Source organism: Sprattus sprattus (genome assembly GCF_963457725.1).
Source record: "Sprattus sprattus genome assembly, chromosome: 16".
NCBI classification, from domain to species: domain Eukaryota; kingdom Metazoa; phylum Chordata; class Actinopteri; order Clupeiformes; family Clupeidae; genus Sprattus; species Sprattus sprattus.
The window spans coordinates 5,478,929-5,493,764 of record NC_137914.1 but is presented as its reverse complement, the minus strand read 5'-3'; the positions used below and the strand labels follow the sequence as shown (position 1 = coordinate 5,493,764).

Sequence of the window (14,836 nt, the reverse complement as noted above, 5' to 3'; positions counted from 1 at the left end):
TTCAGTTCAGTTCAGTTCAGTTCAATTCAATTTGATTCATTTAAAATCAAAGTGCTTTATTGGCATGACAAATAGGGCACTTATATGGCCAGTCATAAGGAAATTTCTATGTGTAGACTAGACTTACATAGACTCAAACAACAAACATAAATGTTACAGAAAAATAACAGTTTTTCTACATTGCGAGATGATGACCTTTTTACATTCATGTTAAACTAGTGACCCTTAGGGCATGACACAATGAAATATATATTTGCTGCCAAATCATTTCTTGTCAAGGGGCTCACAGTTTGGGTCATTAGTTTTGAAAGTACTTATTTTATTATGCTTCCCACTGTGAGTTAGAAAGTGCTCGTCTGTCTGAACCTTGCCTGTCTGGCTGTGATCACATGCTATGTCTACCTGTTTCCACTGCAAGGTTGCGCTCCTGCACTTGGTTAGGAGTCTGTTCTGCTTTTACTGACAGAGAGCCAATTTAAGCTCGCTTTTTTTTAGGGTCACATAGAAGTTCATTCTACTTTGACTGGTAGTTCCAAATAGTCTTCTCTTACTTGTTCCATGATTTTATGGAATCGAATTGGTTCTTTGGAAGCAGAACTGGTCTGAGTGTGTTGTGGGCTGGTTTTTGTGGCTGAGTTAGTGAGCTTCATTACCAGCCAGCTCAGAGCAGCGGTGCAGATGGGATTTTTAAACTGGGGGGGGGACGCTAACATTGCCTAATCAGCTGTGCAGAGTTATTAACAGATGATTGTCGCCTTGCGTAGAGAGAGTGGGGGGGACTGATCGGGGTCACTATGAATCTGGGGGGGGACATGTCCCCCCCTTACCCAGTGCTATCTGCGCCCCTGGCTCAGAGGACTCTGGGTTCGGTTCCTAGGATTTAAGTGCCTCAAACTGGAGAATATATTTCGGGGCTGGACTGAAGATGCATCCACAATTTCAGGGATTGCTTTAGAACAGATAAGAGATAGACTAGAGGTAGAATGAAACAGAATAAAGATGTCTCTCTCTTTCTCTCTCTCTCTCACACACACACACACACACACACACACACACACACACATACACACAAGAGAGAGAGAGAAAGAGAGAGAGAGAGAGAGAGAGAGAGAGAGAGAGAGAGAGAGAGAGAGAGAGAGAGAGAGAGAGAGATACATTGGGAATTAAACATAACTGGTGTAAATATTTCTATTCTTATTTATATTCAGCCATAGCCGTGACCCCATACACTGTAACCCAGTAAGTCTATCAATTACTTTGGTTGCCTTGGACACCGAGATAAACAACAGCTGCAGGGTTTAACAAGCAGTCCATGCAACCTTACCAATGTGGTCAGAATATCAGCCTCCACAAATGTAGCAATGGTGATGAAAATAAGCGATCATCCATGGCAACACTAAAATGTACTCAACCCCATTTTGTAGGAGGATTTTTGTAGGAGCTCTCTGGTCCAGAGAATGGACTTCATAATTTCTTGGAATACCACGATTGTGTACGTTTTGGCATTTTTCTCTTTCAATATTATTAATGCTTTAGTTATTGTGAATCACAAATTCATCCTTAGCATTTAAAAACAATGATTTATTGCAATCCATTTCTTATGCTTATTAACCTTGAATTATCGTTTGTCTTATATCCAACTGTCTGCATTTGATCAGGCTCTGGAGTTAGCAGATACTCTTTAGAGGTTATTATTTTGTTCGGTGTCAGTTTGTGTGTCAAAGGTAAAATGTTTCCGTCATAATTCAAAACGCTCAAAAGCTGTCCTTGCATAGCTGTCAAAAATCTGTCCGCTTTTAGATGTAATCCGAACACGCCACTCTGGGACATGTTTGGACCCACAACCACATGCGCCCCCCTATTTTTAGGGTGACATTCACAACAATCACAATAAAGATGCTATTTATACAGCATGCTCAGTCTGAACCCCAATACATCATCCACGGATGACACACAGGCGCTCTGCATCTGGAGAAGAGTCACCACGAGTGTCTGGACACATTGGCATGACAGCTATTTGGTATTGGTCATAATAACAGCAAACATTAGCGCTGCAACTCCACTGAAATGCATTATAGGCCTGTGTGCCTCTTCATCAGCCCACGTGAGGCTGTACATAGCAAAGGTCAGCACAGGAGTGTCCTTGTACCATCATTATGCCAGAAAACATATATATTTTTTTTTAAGATTTATTTTTGGGCTTTTATGCCTTTAATTGATAGTGCAGTTAAGAGTGGGACAGGAAATGAGAGGGAGAAGAGGTGGGGAGAGGACAGGAGAAATGACATCAGGCCGGATTCAAACCTGTGTCCTCCATGAGCGTAAAGCCCAAATGTGGTCCGGGCACAGTGCCCCCCAATGCCAGAATACATTTTAATGTGATATTTGACAAGCGTCGTTTTGAGTTTGCAATGTCATTTACTGTTTTCAGTGTAGGGATCAATTGAGGCGGCTAAATTCATGGCAGATTGGAAAGTAGAATTTGTTGAACAACTCAGCCTCCTATGCTGGGGAGTATCGGGTTTGGTCCCTGTAGCACAACGGCAACCTCACCCCGAACTGGGAGACAACTTTGTATAAAATAGTGGCACTCCGAAGGAGTCTTCAGGGAGAATTCAATCAGTTAAAAGATGGGAGAGAAGGGGAGTAAGGGAGAGGGAGAGGTACACAGTGAGGGAATGGCAAAAGAGAGAGGGAATTGTTTCCAACTTAATACTGCTGAAAGCACATGAGTCAGGAGAAAAGAAATAGGGTTATAGACTGAAAAAAGTGCAATACAAGAGCTGAATAAAGAAAGGAAGAAGGCGGTCTGTCATTTGAATTGCAGATACAGGGGGCCCTCCTGTGGTTACAAATGCAGAATGCAGGCAGCCAAAAAGATGTGCAAAGTGGTGATTCACTTTAAAGGAACAGCATGCATTCATTTGGCTCTTTTTGAGGCATGTTTTTATTATATTATAGTATTATCATCTTCAACTTGATTTTGATGGAATATGGCCATGTGAAGGACAGATAACACAACGGTCACTCCAACTAGTCACCCAGGCTGTGCACTATGCAGATCTATGGACCATCCCATCCCACCCCACCAAAAATGTAAGGTTTCACATCACAACATTGGCAACTATATCGCCAACAGACAAGAGTTAGGAAGCTAGCAAGTGCCCCTGTTGCTAATATTAATGTTTGTATGTTTTTTGCATGCCTGTTAGGTAGCTAGATCGCTAGGTTTCGACAACTCCTTACTGCTGCCTTAGTGTTCCTATGTGTCCATATCACATAGGTATTTACTATTAGATGAACTCAATGATCTGCGATTAAAAGGTAAACATTGGACTAAATGTTGTGAAATTCTGCCATGTATAAACTGTAACCTATTGTGTAACAAATAGCGTGATAGTAATTATTACCAACATATTGGTGCATTGCATGATTCTAACACATCACATGTATGTGTATGATCTGAGAGAATGACAAATTAGAAGGCCCTCCTGTGTGCCTTTATGCCATGAAGGCCATCATTGTATCTGAGCATAACTATTATTAGCCTGAGCAAACAGTATTTGACTCTGGGTCAGATCTGGCTGCAATCTGTCGTTAATTGGAGGGTTGGAACTGATTCCACCTGATATTGCCTGATCTTGGTCAGTCTTTTTAAACAATGAAATATTGACCCGTTTGGAGCATGCATACTACTCCACACCATAGGGGCGCTAACCCCCACTGGTTGCCTCGATCCCCGTCATTGTTTACTCACATTCGGCGGTGGATTTGAAATGAAGGTAACCGATACTTCTGCAAAGTCAGTTCATGCTTTACCAATCTGGTGTGACAATGTTTTGCTTTTTTATCCCTTTGTGTAGCCTAAAGTAAAGCCATAAAACATACCGCTATGGTGCTATTAGTTTTACAACGAAGAGGTTGTTCATTTTTATCAGAGAGCTAGGTACGGTTGGCTAGGTAGCCAGCTAATGTGATCTTATTTACAATAAGCTATCAAGGTAGTCAAAATTGTGATCACACAACACATGGATGGATATACATGATTACATCATGGGTATGCGTCTTTGTTTTAGCGATATGAAAAACTTGGAATTCGATCAACAAAGAGGAGCAGTGATATTACGTTGACTAACAAATTATTCCCTCCCATCCACCGGGTCTTGTTGCTTTGTGTGGTGAAGTGTAAAATGTAAAAATGTAAGTTAAGTTGAGTGTTTTTCGCCTTTTTGTTTAGGACTGTTGCCTCTGCTCCGTGCGCTACTAAAGAAATGGGTGTAAATGAACTATGGTCCCTTTTGGAACCGGTGCGAGAGTCTGTCCCATTGTACAGTCTCACTGGGAAATGCCTAGCCGTGGACCTCAGTTTGTGGGTATGCCAGGCGCAAAATATCGAAGGGATGGCGAGTAGAGTCCACAAACCACACCTCCGGTACGTTTCTAAAGAAGACTTCAGTCAACCCAGACTGTCAGTTTGAAAACCCCGAGTTTATGTATTATTATTTTAGGAATACTAATGCAATTGATATAGTTCCGTGGCATTCACCTAGGCTACATAAAACACAAGCCCAATAAACGATACATGAGTCACATTTGATTGAATAATGAAAACACAAAGTAACAATTACTCTGTGGAAATTTCTTTTTCAGGCATTTGTTTTTCCGAGTGTCATCTCTCCTACTAATGGGTGTGAAGCTTGTTTTTGTCATGGAAGGAGAGGCTCCCAAACTCAAGGCGGAGACTATGAGCAAAAGAAACGACATGAGGTTTGGGGGGTTCCAGAAAAAAGCTCCCAAACCACCAGCAGCTAAGAAGAGCACCAGTAGGGGGCGCTTCAATGCTGTTCTCAGAGAGGTTTGTTTCGTTCAGGATGGCTGATTCCTGGCCTTGATCCTTTGATTGTGACAGACATGTTGCACTGGTAGTCAGAAGTTAAATAATGTCGGCCATTGTAATGAACTTTCACTCATCCTGAAAAGCAAAATCCATGTAAAAGATTTTGCAGATGTAAGTGGTCAAAGTAAAAAAACAAAAAACAGCTAAAGTATGTCAAGCTCGTTTTCAAATGGCCAGTTAAGCCTGTCACCCTTATCTTCCTTATGTCTGTCGGTGCCTGACAGTTTCCTATTGTTATGATTTATCTCACATCTACTGGCATTCTGACAAAGACAATAACCTTTTTCTTTCCTTTCCTTTTTTGCTAAATGACAAAATAAGCAACAACATTATTCTGTCCCCCTGTCTCTTCTCCCATCTCGGGTGACCTCTCCAGTGCGGTGAGATGCTGGACTGCCTCGGAGTGCCGTGGGTGACCGCTGCGGGCGAAGCTGAGCAAATGTGTGCCTTCCTGGATCTCCACGGCGTTGTGGACGGCTGCATCACCAACGACGGCGACGCCTTTCTGTACGGTGCTCAGACCGTTTACAAGAACTTCAATATGAACACCAAGGTTCAGAATGGTCCAATTTATTTTCTCATTAGATGCAAACTTCTCTTTCATGGCATACTTGCTATATTTGTGTTTGTTTCACAGTGAATCACTTCTTTTGTGGTCTTTCTTTTGTTATTAGTGATATAATCGATTACATGTATGTATCTTTACTTATGCCATTGTAGATTTAACTCGTTCATTTAAAATACTAGGAGTTAACAGAAATCTTTTTTAATCCCCTACTGACACCTGGACAACAGGGACCATGGTCTGTCCCTTTGCTAATCCCAATGGCATTGTCTTTTCTGCCCTGTTTGTCCCACTTTAGGACCCCCAAGTGGACTGTTATAAAATGGCAAGAGTGCAGGAGGACCTGCGTCTGTCTCGGGAGACGCTGGTAGGGTTCGCAGTGTTTCTGGGCTGTGACTACATCCCCAAGGTAACGCACCAAATATTTTTCTTTTTTTTTTAAAGATTTATTTTTGGGCTTTAATTGATAGTTGAAGTGAAGAGTGGGACAGGAAATGAGAGGGAGAAGAGGTGGGGAGTGGACAGGAGAAATGACATCAGGCCGGAATCGAACCTGTGTCCTCCATGGGCATCAAGCCTGAATGTGGTCGGGGCTACTGGTTGCGCCACAGTACCCCCGGGTAACTCCCCAATATTGGGAGGACTCTGCTGAGAACATGTAATGTGAGACATGAGGATACGCACGTAAAATCCCACTGCCCATCCTTTTACTGGCTATACTAGCCCCTTGCACAGACTTCACTTTACTTTACTATTTATTTCACTTTGCACTATCCTCACACACACAAGCACAGTACTTTATTTGGACTATCCACACATGCACATGAACACTCTCTGCACTCCTTGCACTTCTCTCCACTACTTTCAACACTGTCACAATTAATGCACACTGTTTTCTAGGGCCAGATCTATCCTGTACCTGTAAACACCCCAATCCCTGTGTACACGTTCTCCCTATGTGTATTGTTTTTATTGTGATTCATGTATGTTTGTGAGTTAAGTGTATAAGCTACTGGATGACCTTAATTTCCTTCAGGATCAATAAAGTATCCATCCATCTATCTATCTATCTATCTATCTATCTATCTATCATGACAGGGAGTAAACAAACTGAGTCTTTTATGTTTGTTTTTAAAAGGGTGTCCCTGGGGTTGGCAAAGAACTGGCACTGAAGATGATACACAGTTTAAAAGGACAAAGTGTTCTGCTAAAGTAAGTTAATGTTCCCAGCTGAATAGGGCTTGAAAGAGTGTTGAGGTTGTGAGGAGAAAAAAATCAGTGATTGTGAATTGATAACTCCCTGTGAATAAAGCTCCCTGGTATTCTTAGATTCATATACTGATTCAGACTTTTAAACCACCATCCTCAGGGGTAGCAACAGCTTTGAACGTCTGATATTAAATATCAGTCTCTATGCCCTTACTCAGGTTCCAAGAGTGGAAAACTGCTGGTGTGCCAACTGAGGAGGTGGCCATTAAGAAAGTCCCCCACTGCAACGTTTGTCGCCATCCAGGTGAGAGTCTGCCCGAGGTGTCGAGTTACGGGGGATGTACACGGATTGAGAGGCTTTTAGGCACCACACGCTTGATTAAGCCCATTTCACAAGGGGCTCTGATGTCGCCACCTACGCGCTAGACGTGGGTCGTCCATGAAGCCTTGGAGCCTCACCGGTCACTTTACTTATCAGTGAGGCCTGAATTTACACGCAGACTTGATAAATAAAACATACAAAAATAAATAAATAAAAATACATAAATAAAAACAGTGGAAGAAGACCCCCTTTAGTGTAAAAATGCATTAATTCATAATGAATTTGAGAGCGATATAAATAAATACGCTTCTGAAAGATGACCATTGACCGCCAGATTAGGTCAATTCGATGTTTCTTCATAAAGAGAGAGAAAAAAAGAAGTGAATTAAAAAAAACAAAGTTAGGCCCTGACCGTGCTTCTCTGGGCTGAGGATGGGTCTAGTCTAGACAGCATGAAGGCATGGTCTGTTTACTAATGTGGTGCATCTCTTTATTATTATGCAGCCTACAGCTTGGCTGGTTCTTCTCATAATAGTGCATATCAGGTCCAAGTGCGACAGTTTTAAATATGCAAAAGTAATTTACAGTCCCCTTACAGTCTTTGGAAACGTTTTGTTTTCAGTATCATACATCTTTAATGAACAGTACCAGTCAAAAGTTTGGACACACCTTTAATTTTATGGAGAAGTGTTTTCTTTACTTTTATTATTTTGTACATTGTAGATTAATACTGAAGACATTTAAACTACGAAAGAACACATATGGAATGATGTACTAAACAAAAAAAGTGTTATCTACCATGTAGAAAATAATAAAAGTAAAGAAAAAGCTTCTAAAAAAATTAGAAGGTGTGTCCAAACGTTTGACTGGTACTGTATATGCATAGGAACTTTACAAATTGGTGTTTTTAAAAAGACGTCTACCCTTGTCTTTGATTTTGCTTTATTTTGTCTTTTTTTGTTGATTTGTTTGTATTTTACGATATGTATTTGCCCCCTCAGGCTCAGCCAAGGCTCATGAACGCAGTGGCTGCACGCTGTGTCACAGCAAACACTACTGCCAGCCTCAGGACTACGACCTGCAGTGCCCCTGTGACTGGCATCGCTCCGACCGGCTACGCCTGGCCACTACTACAGAGACCACTGTCAGGAAGTAAGCACTCGCTTCTGGTTTCTTACGTTTACGTTCTGTTTTTTGCACATTGGAGGGTGTTTGGCTTTTTACCCTTTGGAGATTCACATTTCACCCGTTTGCACTATCCACACATGCACATGAACACCCTTTGCACTCCTTGCACTACTCTCCACTACTTTCAACACTGACATAATTAATGCACACTGTTATATAGGGCCATATTGATCCTGTACCTGTAAACACCCCACTCCCTGTGTACATGTTCTCCCTATGTGTATTGTTTTTATAGTGATTCATGTATGTACAGTATGTTTGTGAGTTAAGTGTATAAGCTATTGGATGACCTTAATTTCCCTCGGGATCAATAAAGTATCCATCTATCAATCTATCTATTTCTGACAAACCATTTTATTTGTCCTTGAAGGAAAACCTTGGCTTGTGAAGGCTTTCCGTTTACTGAGGTGAGGATGTTTGTGGTTCAATATGTAGTAAGGAAATTAAACAAAAAGAGAGAGAAGGCAAGAAACTAAATTAAAATTAAACGAAAACATCAATAACATTAAATTAATTCTGTATTTCAGATTATTGATGAATTTCTGGCGACCAAGGATAAACCCATCCAACCTCTCAGAAAGAGAAAGCCTAATCTTTTGTCCATGCAGGTATTATTTACGTCCTCACTCAAACAGTTTCTACAATACGCGTCATTTAAAGTTCTCTTGCTTTTCCCTCTTAATCATGGCATGTTTATAAGAAGAATGTTTCCCCCCAGAATTTTGCCTTTGACAAGATGGAGTGGCCAAAACACTACACCAGTGAGAAGGTCTTAACACTGATGACTTACACTGAGCTGGCGAACAAGAGGCACGGCAGAGACACCCCGTGTCACGTAGAGCCTATTCGGTGTGTATGGCCGAGTAACGTAGAGCCTATTCGGTGTGTATGGCCGGGTCACATAGAGCCTATTCGGTGTGTATGGCCGGGTCACATAGAGCCTATTCGGTGTGTATGGTCGAGTCACATAGAGCCTATTCGCTGTGTATGGTCCGAGTTACGTAGAGCCTATTCGGTGTGTATGGCCGAGTAACGTAGAGCCTATTCGGTGTGTATGGTCCGAGTAACGTAGAGCCTATTCGGTGTGTATGGCCGAGTAACGTAGAGCCTATTCGGTGTGTATGGCCGAGTAACGTAGAGCCTATTCGGTGTGTATGACCGAGCTTAAGAAACAAACTAAGACACATTTCTCTCTGTCTTTCTCCTGTCTCTTGTCTCTCCTAATTTCTATTCATACATAAATACAGACAGTACCGGTCAGAAGTTTGGACACAGCTTCTCATTTTTTTGAGAAGTTTTTTCTGTACTTTTATTATTTTCTACATTGTACATTAATACTGAAGACATTTAAACTACGGAAGAACACATATGAGATTATGTACTAAACAAAAAAACTGTTCTACAATGTAGAAAATAATAAAAGTAAACTAAAAAATTAGAAGGTGTGTCCAAACTTTTGACTGTTACTGTACATTCTTACATACATACATACATACATGCATACATGCATACATGCATGCATGCATGCATACATACATGCATGCATACATACATACATGCATACATGCATACAAACGTACTTTGAATGGATTTGTATAAAAATTTACTTTTTTTAATTGTCCTTTCACAAAACCTGCTGGGCAATATCTCACAAAGCCTGTTCTCTCCTTTAGGATATACAAGCCAAGAGTGAGAAATGGCATCTCTTGCTTTGAAATCATATGGAAGACGCCAGGTAAGAAGAGTGTCAGTGCTGTCCAAATGTGGAATTAGTCATTGTTTGAATTCATACTCCATTGATGGATAGATAGATAGATGGATACTTTATTAATCCCGAGGGAAATTCATGGTCGAGGGAAGAGTTACAGCATAACATTGGGGAGGGGCGGAGAGAAAAAAAGACAACACCCAGACTATGCTCCTAGAGGAGTACAGTGTGGGAACAGTTGAAAAGACACCTCAGCACATAAGCACATACAATTCACAAACAATACATACATGAATACAAAACACCAGAGCTACATGAATAAGCTGCCACTTGCTTTGGCGCTAAGGATAGCTAGGAGTCTCATGACATGTACCAGGACATGACAAACACGAATTGCTTTGGTTGCGGGACACTTTCAGGCCTCACTGAGTCGGCCGGCCTCATAAAAGAGGCAGGTTGTCAATCGGCAGCCTGTTAGTGTCTTGTTGTGAGGTCAGGTTGAGTCGGGTACAGAGGTGCCAGAACAGGCGCATCGGCCCGAAGGTGCTAAAGCTGCTTCCTCTGCCCACCAGGACTGCTGAGATCCCAGTCTGAATCAGTCTTAACTTGCACTTAAGCAGTGACAGTCCCACACTTCTTTTTCCAAAAAATCACCAAAATCACAGTGTCCATAAACAGGGAGTGTTTAATCATTGGAGGGAGAGCAAGATGTCTTAACTTGCACTTAAGCAGTGACAGTCCCGCACTTCTTTTTCGCATGTCGTTTTCTATTTCTTGAAACAAAACAGTATTTATTGTTACACCAGAGGTTGTATTGCTCTTAGCTTGACTGTTCTCTCTCTTGTATGTCGCTTTGGACTAAAGCGTCTGCTAAATGACTAAATGTAAATGTGAATGCAGTCTGAGCTAATGGCAGGAGTGAGTGAAGTGAGAATAGTGACTGAAAAGAAAGGTTGTGAGTTGTGACAGAAGTACACTTTAATGTTCCGTGTACACTTATATAGTTTGTGTATGCGGGTGAGAAAAACTCTCAGAGGTGCCAAAATCACAGTGTCCATAAACAGGGAGTGTTTAATCATTGGAGGGAGAGCAAGATGTCTTAAGATCCCACATATCTAGTTATTGTCTTTAAGTAGAGGTGGAATCACTCATATAAACAGCACGCTGGAGACCGATTGGTAGGTATGTAGTTAGTTACAGTGGGGAAAATAAGTATTTGAACCCCTGCCGACCGCGAGTTTGGCCACTTGCAAAGAAATGTGTGATCTAAAATTGCAATGGTAGGTGTATTTTAACAGTGAGAAACAGAATTTCAACAAAAAAATCCAGAAAACTGCATTTTATAACATTTATGACTTTCTTTGCATTTGATACAGAAAATAAGTATTTGAACCCCCAACCAAACTGGCTCCCAATGACCAGTTATGTGCCCAAGAAGCACACAGATTAGTCCTCATTAGGTCTAACAAGGTACACCTGATCTCAACTGGTGACGTTTAATAAAAGTTAAGTTGAATCCCTATGCTTTATTTTAAGGTAAAACTGCCTATCCTAACCCTAATCCTGAAGTATAATTGTTGCATACTGTTACTTTAAGTTGAATCCCTATGCTTTATTTTAAGGTAAAACTGCCTATCCTAACCCTAATCATGAAGTATAATTGTTGCATACTGTTACTTTAAGTTGAATCCCTATGCTTTATTTTAAGGTAAAACTGCCTATCCTAACCCTAATCCTGAAGTATAATTGTTGCATACTGTTACTTTAAGTTGAATCCCTATGCTTTCCAGAGCACTACGTGTTCCCTGATGACCATGCCGCTGAGGACCAGGATGTGGTGAGGACGGTGGAGGAGGAGGCGCTCGTCCGGGTGGCCTATCCAGAAATCGTGGACCTCTACATCAAGGAGAAAGAGGAGACGGAGGAAAATAAAAACAAAAGTATGTTGTGGTTTTTTTCCCCCCTCCACTACTGACTTTGTTGTAGTTAGATTTCCCTATTCGTTTGGGGACGATGGGGGGGGGGGGGGGGTCCAGAGTCACAAGAGCCACCAGAGCCACCACAATCTAATACACAAACCGGTCAGTTACTCTCGCCATCGACTTCATCAAAAGAGCCTGTGAACTGCGTGACGCTGAGGGCTTTTTGGTTAGTGCCCCCCTGACACTTCAAAAGCCAGGTTTTGTCACTGGCAGCTCCTCTCCCTCACTTGAAAGGCTTTGATAGACGAGAGGTGTCACACAGGAGCTCCTGTCAGTGTCCTTCAGCCTGGGCCTTCTGAGACACCCCCCGACTCCCACCACAAACACACTTTGTTTTTGGTCACACGTTAGTGGACACACACACACACACACACACACACACACACACACACACACACACACAGCAAAACATTTCCCTTGTTACTATCTACAGATGTTTTCACTAGCTGGTTAAAATCCTTGTTATCCTCAGAATAGGTGTTTTGTAAATAACTGATTATCTGTATTTTAAAGGTGCATTAAGGATTAATAGCTATTCGCTAAAGGTATGCTAGCAGCTAAAACTAACGAAATCTCTTGAAATGTGCTGACTTTGACATTATGACAAACTAATTACTCAACGACTGTCCTTACACAGTCAAACATCAATCATGTGCAACACAAGACTAAGCAAGACGGCAAATAAGCTACTTACTAGATCGGCAGAAGGTAATCAAAGTCAGGTCGGCGGGCATCGGCAGGCAAAACTACAGAAGGCAGTTATATGCCTATCGACCCTGCTATGCCATTGGCACGGACGCAATTCTCCATATTAAAAGTCATTGTAGCGCCCAAATTTTTTCTAAGCTGTTATTTTAAGGTTAAACTGCTTATCCTAACCCTAATCCTGAAGCATAATTGTTGCATATTGTGCCTTTAAAGATATGTAAGAAGGGAAAATAACTGATTATCTGTATTCTAAAGATGTGTAATAAGGGAAAAAGTGGACGTTCTTTGAGTGGATGTCCTTGGTTTCTCTTCCAGGAAAGAAGCCGAGGCCTAAGAAAGAGAAGTCGTCAGATGTCTGCGACGATGTGTCTGATCTTCTGGCTCAGATGTCACTGAAAAACACAACGGAGAGCACTGCGAGCTTTACCACAACTTTACCAGACAAACCAGGCAAGGCAGCCGGGACCTTCCCACGTATGCCCTGCACTGAAGGGCGGCAAGATGGCACCGCGAGCTCAACCACAACTTTACCAGACAAACCAGGCAAGGCAGCCGGGACCGCCCCACGTATGCCCTGCACTGAAGGGTGGCAGGATGGTCGAGCTAATCCACACGAGGTGAGGCCTGATGCCGTGAAACCTCCGCTGTCTCCTCCCTCTACACCAGCGTCCCCAGTGGCGTCTACCCTATCCGTGTCCACTGTGGTGGACAAGCTTCATCTGAGTGACATTGACTGGGGGGCCTGCTCCTTCACATCTTCCCCATCCCAGCCGGCGCCAAGCGCTAAGACGGATCACAAATCCGCAGGACGCGTGGCTACAGATGCCTCTGGATCTACCTCGGAGTTTGGATCAGCAGTTGGTCCCGGGTCGAACAGAACTGAACTCTTGCCTGAAGCTGAACCCGGTTCACTGCGGGAACGAGTGCTCATGAGGAACGCTGTGAAGTCTGTCAGCTCACGTGATGAGCGCACTGAACATGCCAGTCTGCCAACGGTTAGATCAGAGGTCCAGCTTTTTCCACCTAGGACATCTGATTCCGTGGCAGACATTGGGCGTTCAAAAAGTAACTCAGGAACAGTTTTACCACAGTCAGAGGCTCAAAGTAAGAAGTCCCCACAACCTCAGTCATCTCAGAAAACAGCCGGTGGCTGCTGGTCTGAGATCTCAAAGTCAAAAGCAGTCACATCTTCCACTAGCACACACAAAGCAGTCACATCTTCCACTAGCACACACAAAGCAGTCACATCTTCCACTAGCACACACAAAGCAGTCACATCTTCCACTACCACACACAAAGCAGTCACATCTTCCACTAGCACACACAAAGCAGTCACATCTTCCACTAGCACACACAAAGCAGTCACATCTTCCACTAGCACACACAAAGCAGTCACATCTTCCACTACCACACACCAAGCTAAACAGCCTAATGTGGGCAGCACAAACCCAACGGCCAAATACAGATTTGTCAAGCCAAATAAAGAGTATGCACCTGATCTGATGCAGCAGACCAAAAGTGTTGATCCAGGCGCCAGAAAGCAACCCAAAGGCCCCGATCCTAAACCTCGAAAGCCGAGCGTCTGTGTCGGCTCAGTCTACTCGAGCGACGACAGTGACGCGGAGAACCATCCCAAGAGAGTGCAGCGGATGAACAAACCCAGCAAGTCTAAACCCATCCGCCCCAAAGTTCACAATAGCATCCCTGCAGCCAAGATAGAGTCTGGTGCCAGTCGACCCTTGACCTTGACTGATTCCAGATCAGATGAGATTCCAGGCTTATTATCATTCCCTGGACTTCTGCCACGGAGCAAAAGCGCTGACGTAGAGGTGATAGATTTGTGTCCCTCAACTCCAGCCTCCCCCCTGTGTGCTGTTCAGAGCGAAAATGACGACTCTGTGATCTCCATCGAAAGCCCCCTGCCCCTTGCCCAAAGACTCAAATTGAAGTTTGTGAAGTGAGCCTAAAATATTCACGAGTGAAGCGTTTTATCATGTAAAAATAAAGCTATGATTTTTTTTTAAGCAATTGTTGTTTGGTGTGGTTGATGTTTTGGTTGCAATGGTTTGGTTCTTTTTTCTATTTCCAGTTGATGTTAAAGGCATCCTTAATCTCTTCAGTCATACTTGTGACTGACGTGAACCTGAGCCTGTCGAGAGCACCGCCACCCATGGTGATGAAACACCTCAGGTCTGTTCTGAACTTATGTTTCTTTTCAGGCATGGGGATTAAAGCAACAGCTTTAGCAGCAGCCAGA

General features: G+C 42.7%; 1 protein-coding gene across 1 annotated transcript; it reads left to right on the top strand.

Annotated features, from left to right (window-relative positions):
* Window positions 1-4,271: 4,271 nt before the first annotated feature.
* On the top strand, window positions 4,272-14,540 carry gen1 (GEN1 Holliday junction 5' flap endonuclease; the record flags this gene model as incomplete). The annotated part of the gene is made up of 13 exons (XM_080854478.1): window positions 4,272-4,432; window positions 4,651-4,855; window positions 5,274-5,450; window positions 5,761-5,871; window positions 6,601-6,674; window positions 6,890-6,975; window positions 7,995-8,145; window positions 8,552-8,588; window positions 8,709-8,789; window positions 8,900-9,030; window positions 9,855-9,916; window positions 11,680-11,829; window positions 12,895-14,540. 13 exons carry the CDS (start codon window positions 4,272-4,274, stop codon window positions 14,538-14,540), a joined length of 3,072 nt encoding a protein of 1,023 aa, XP_080710604.1.
* Between the last annotated feature and the right edge of the window lie 296 nt (window positions 14,541-14,836).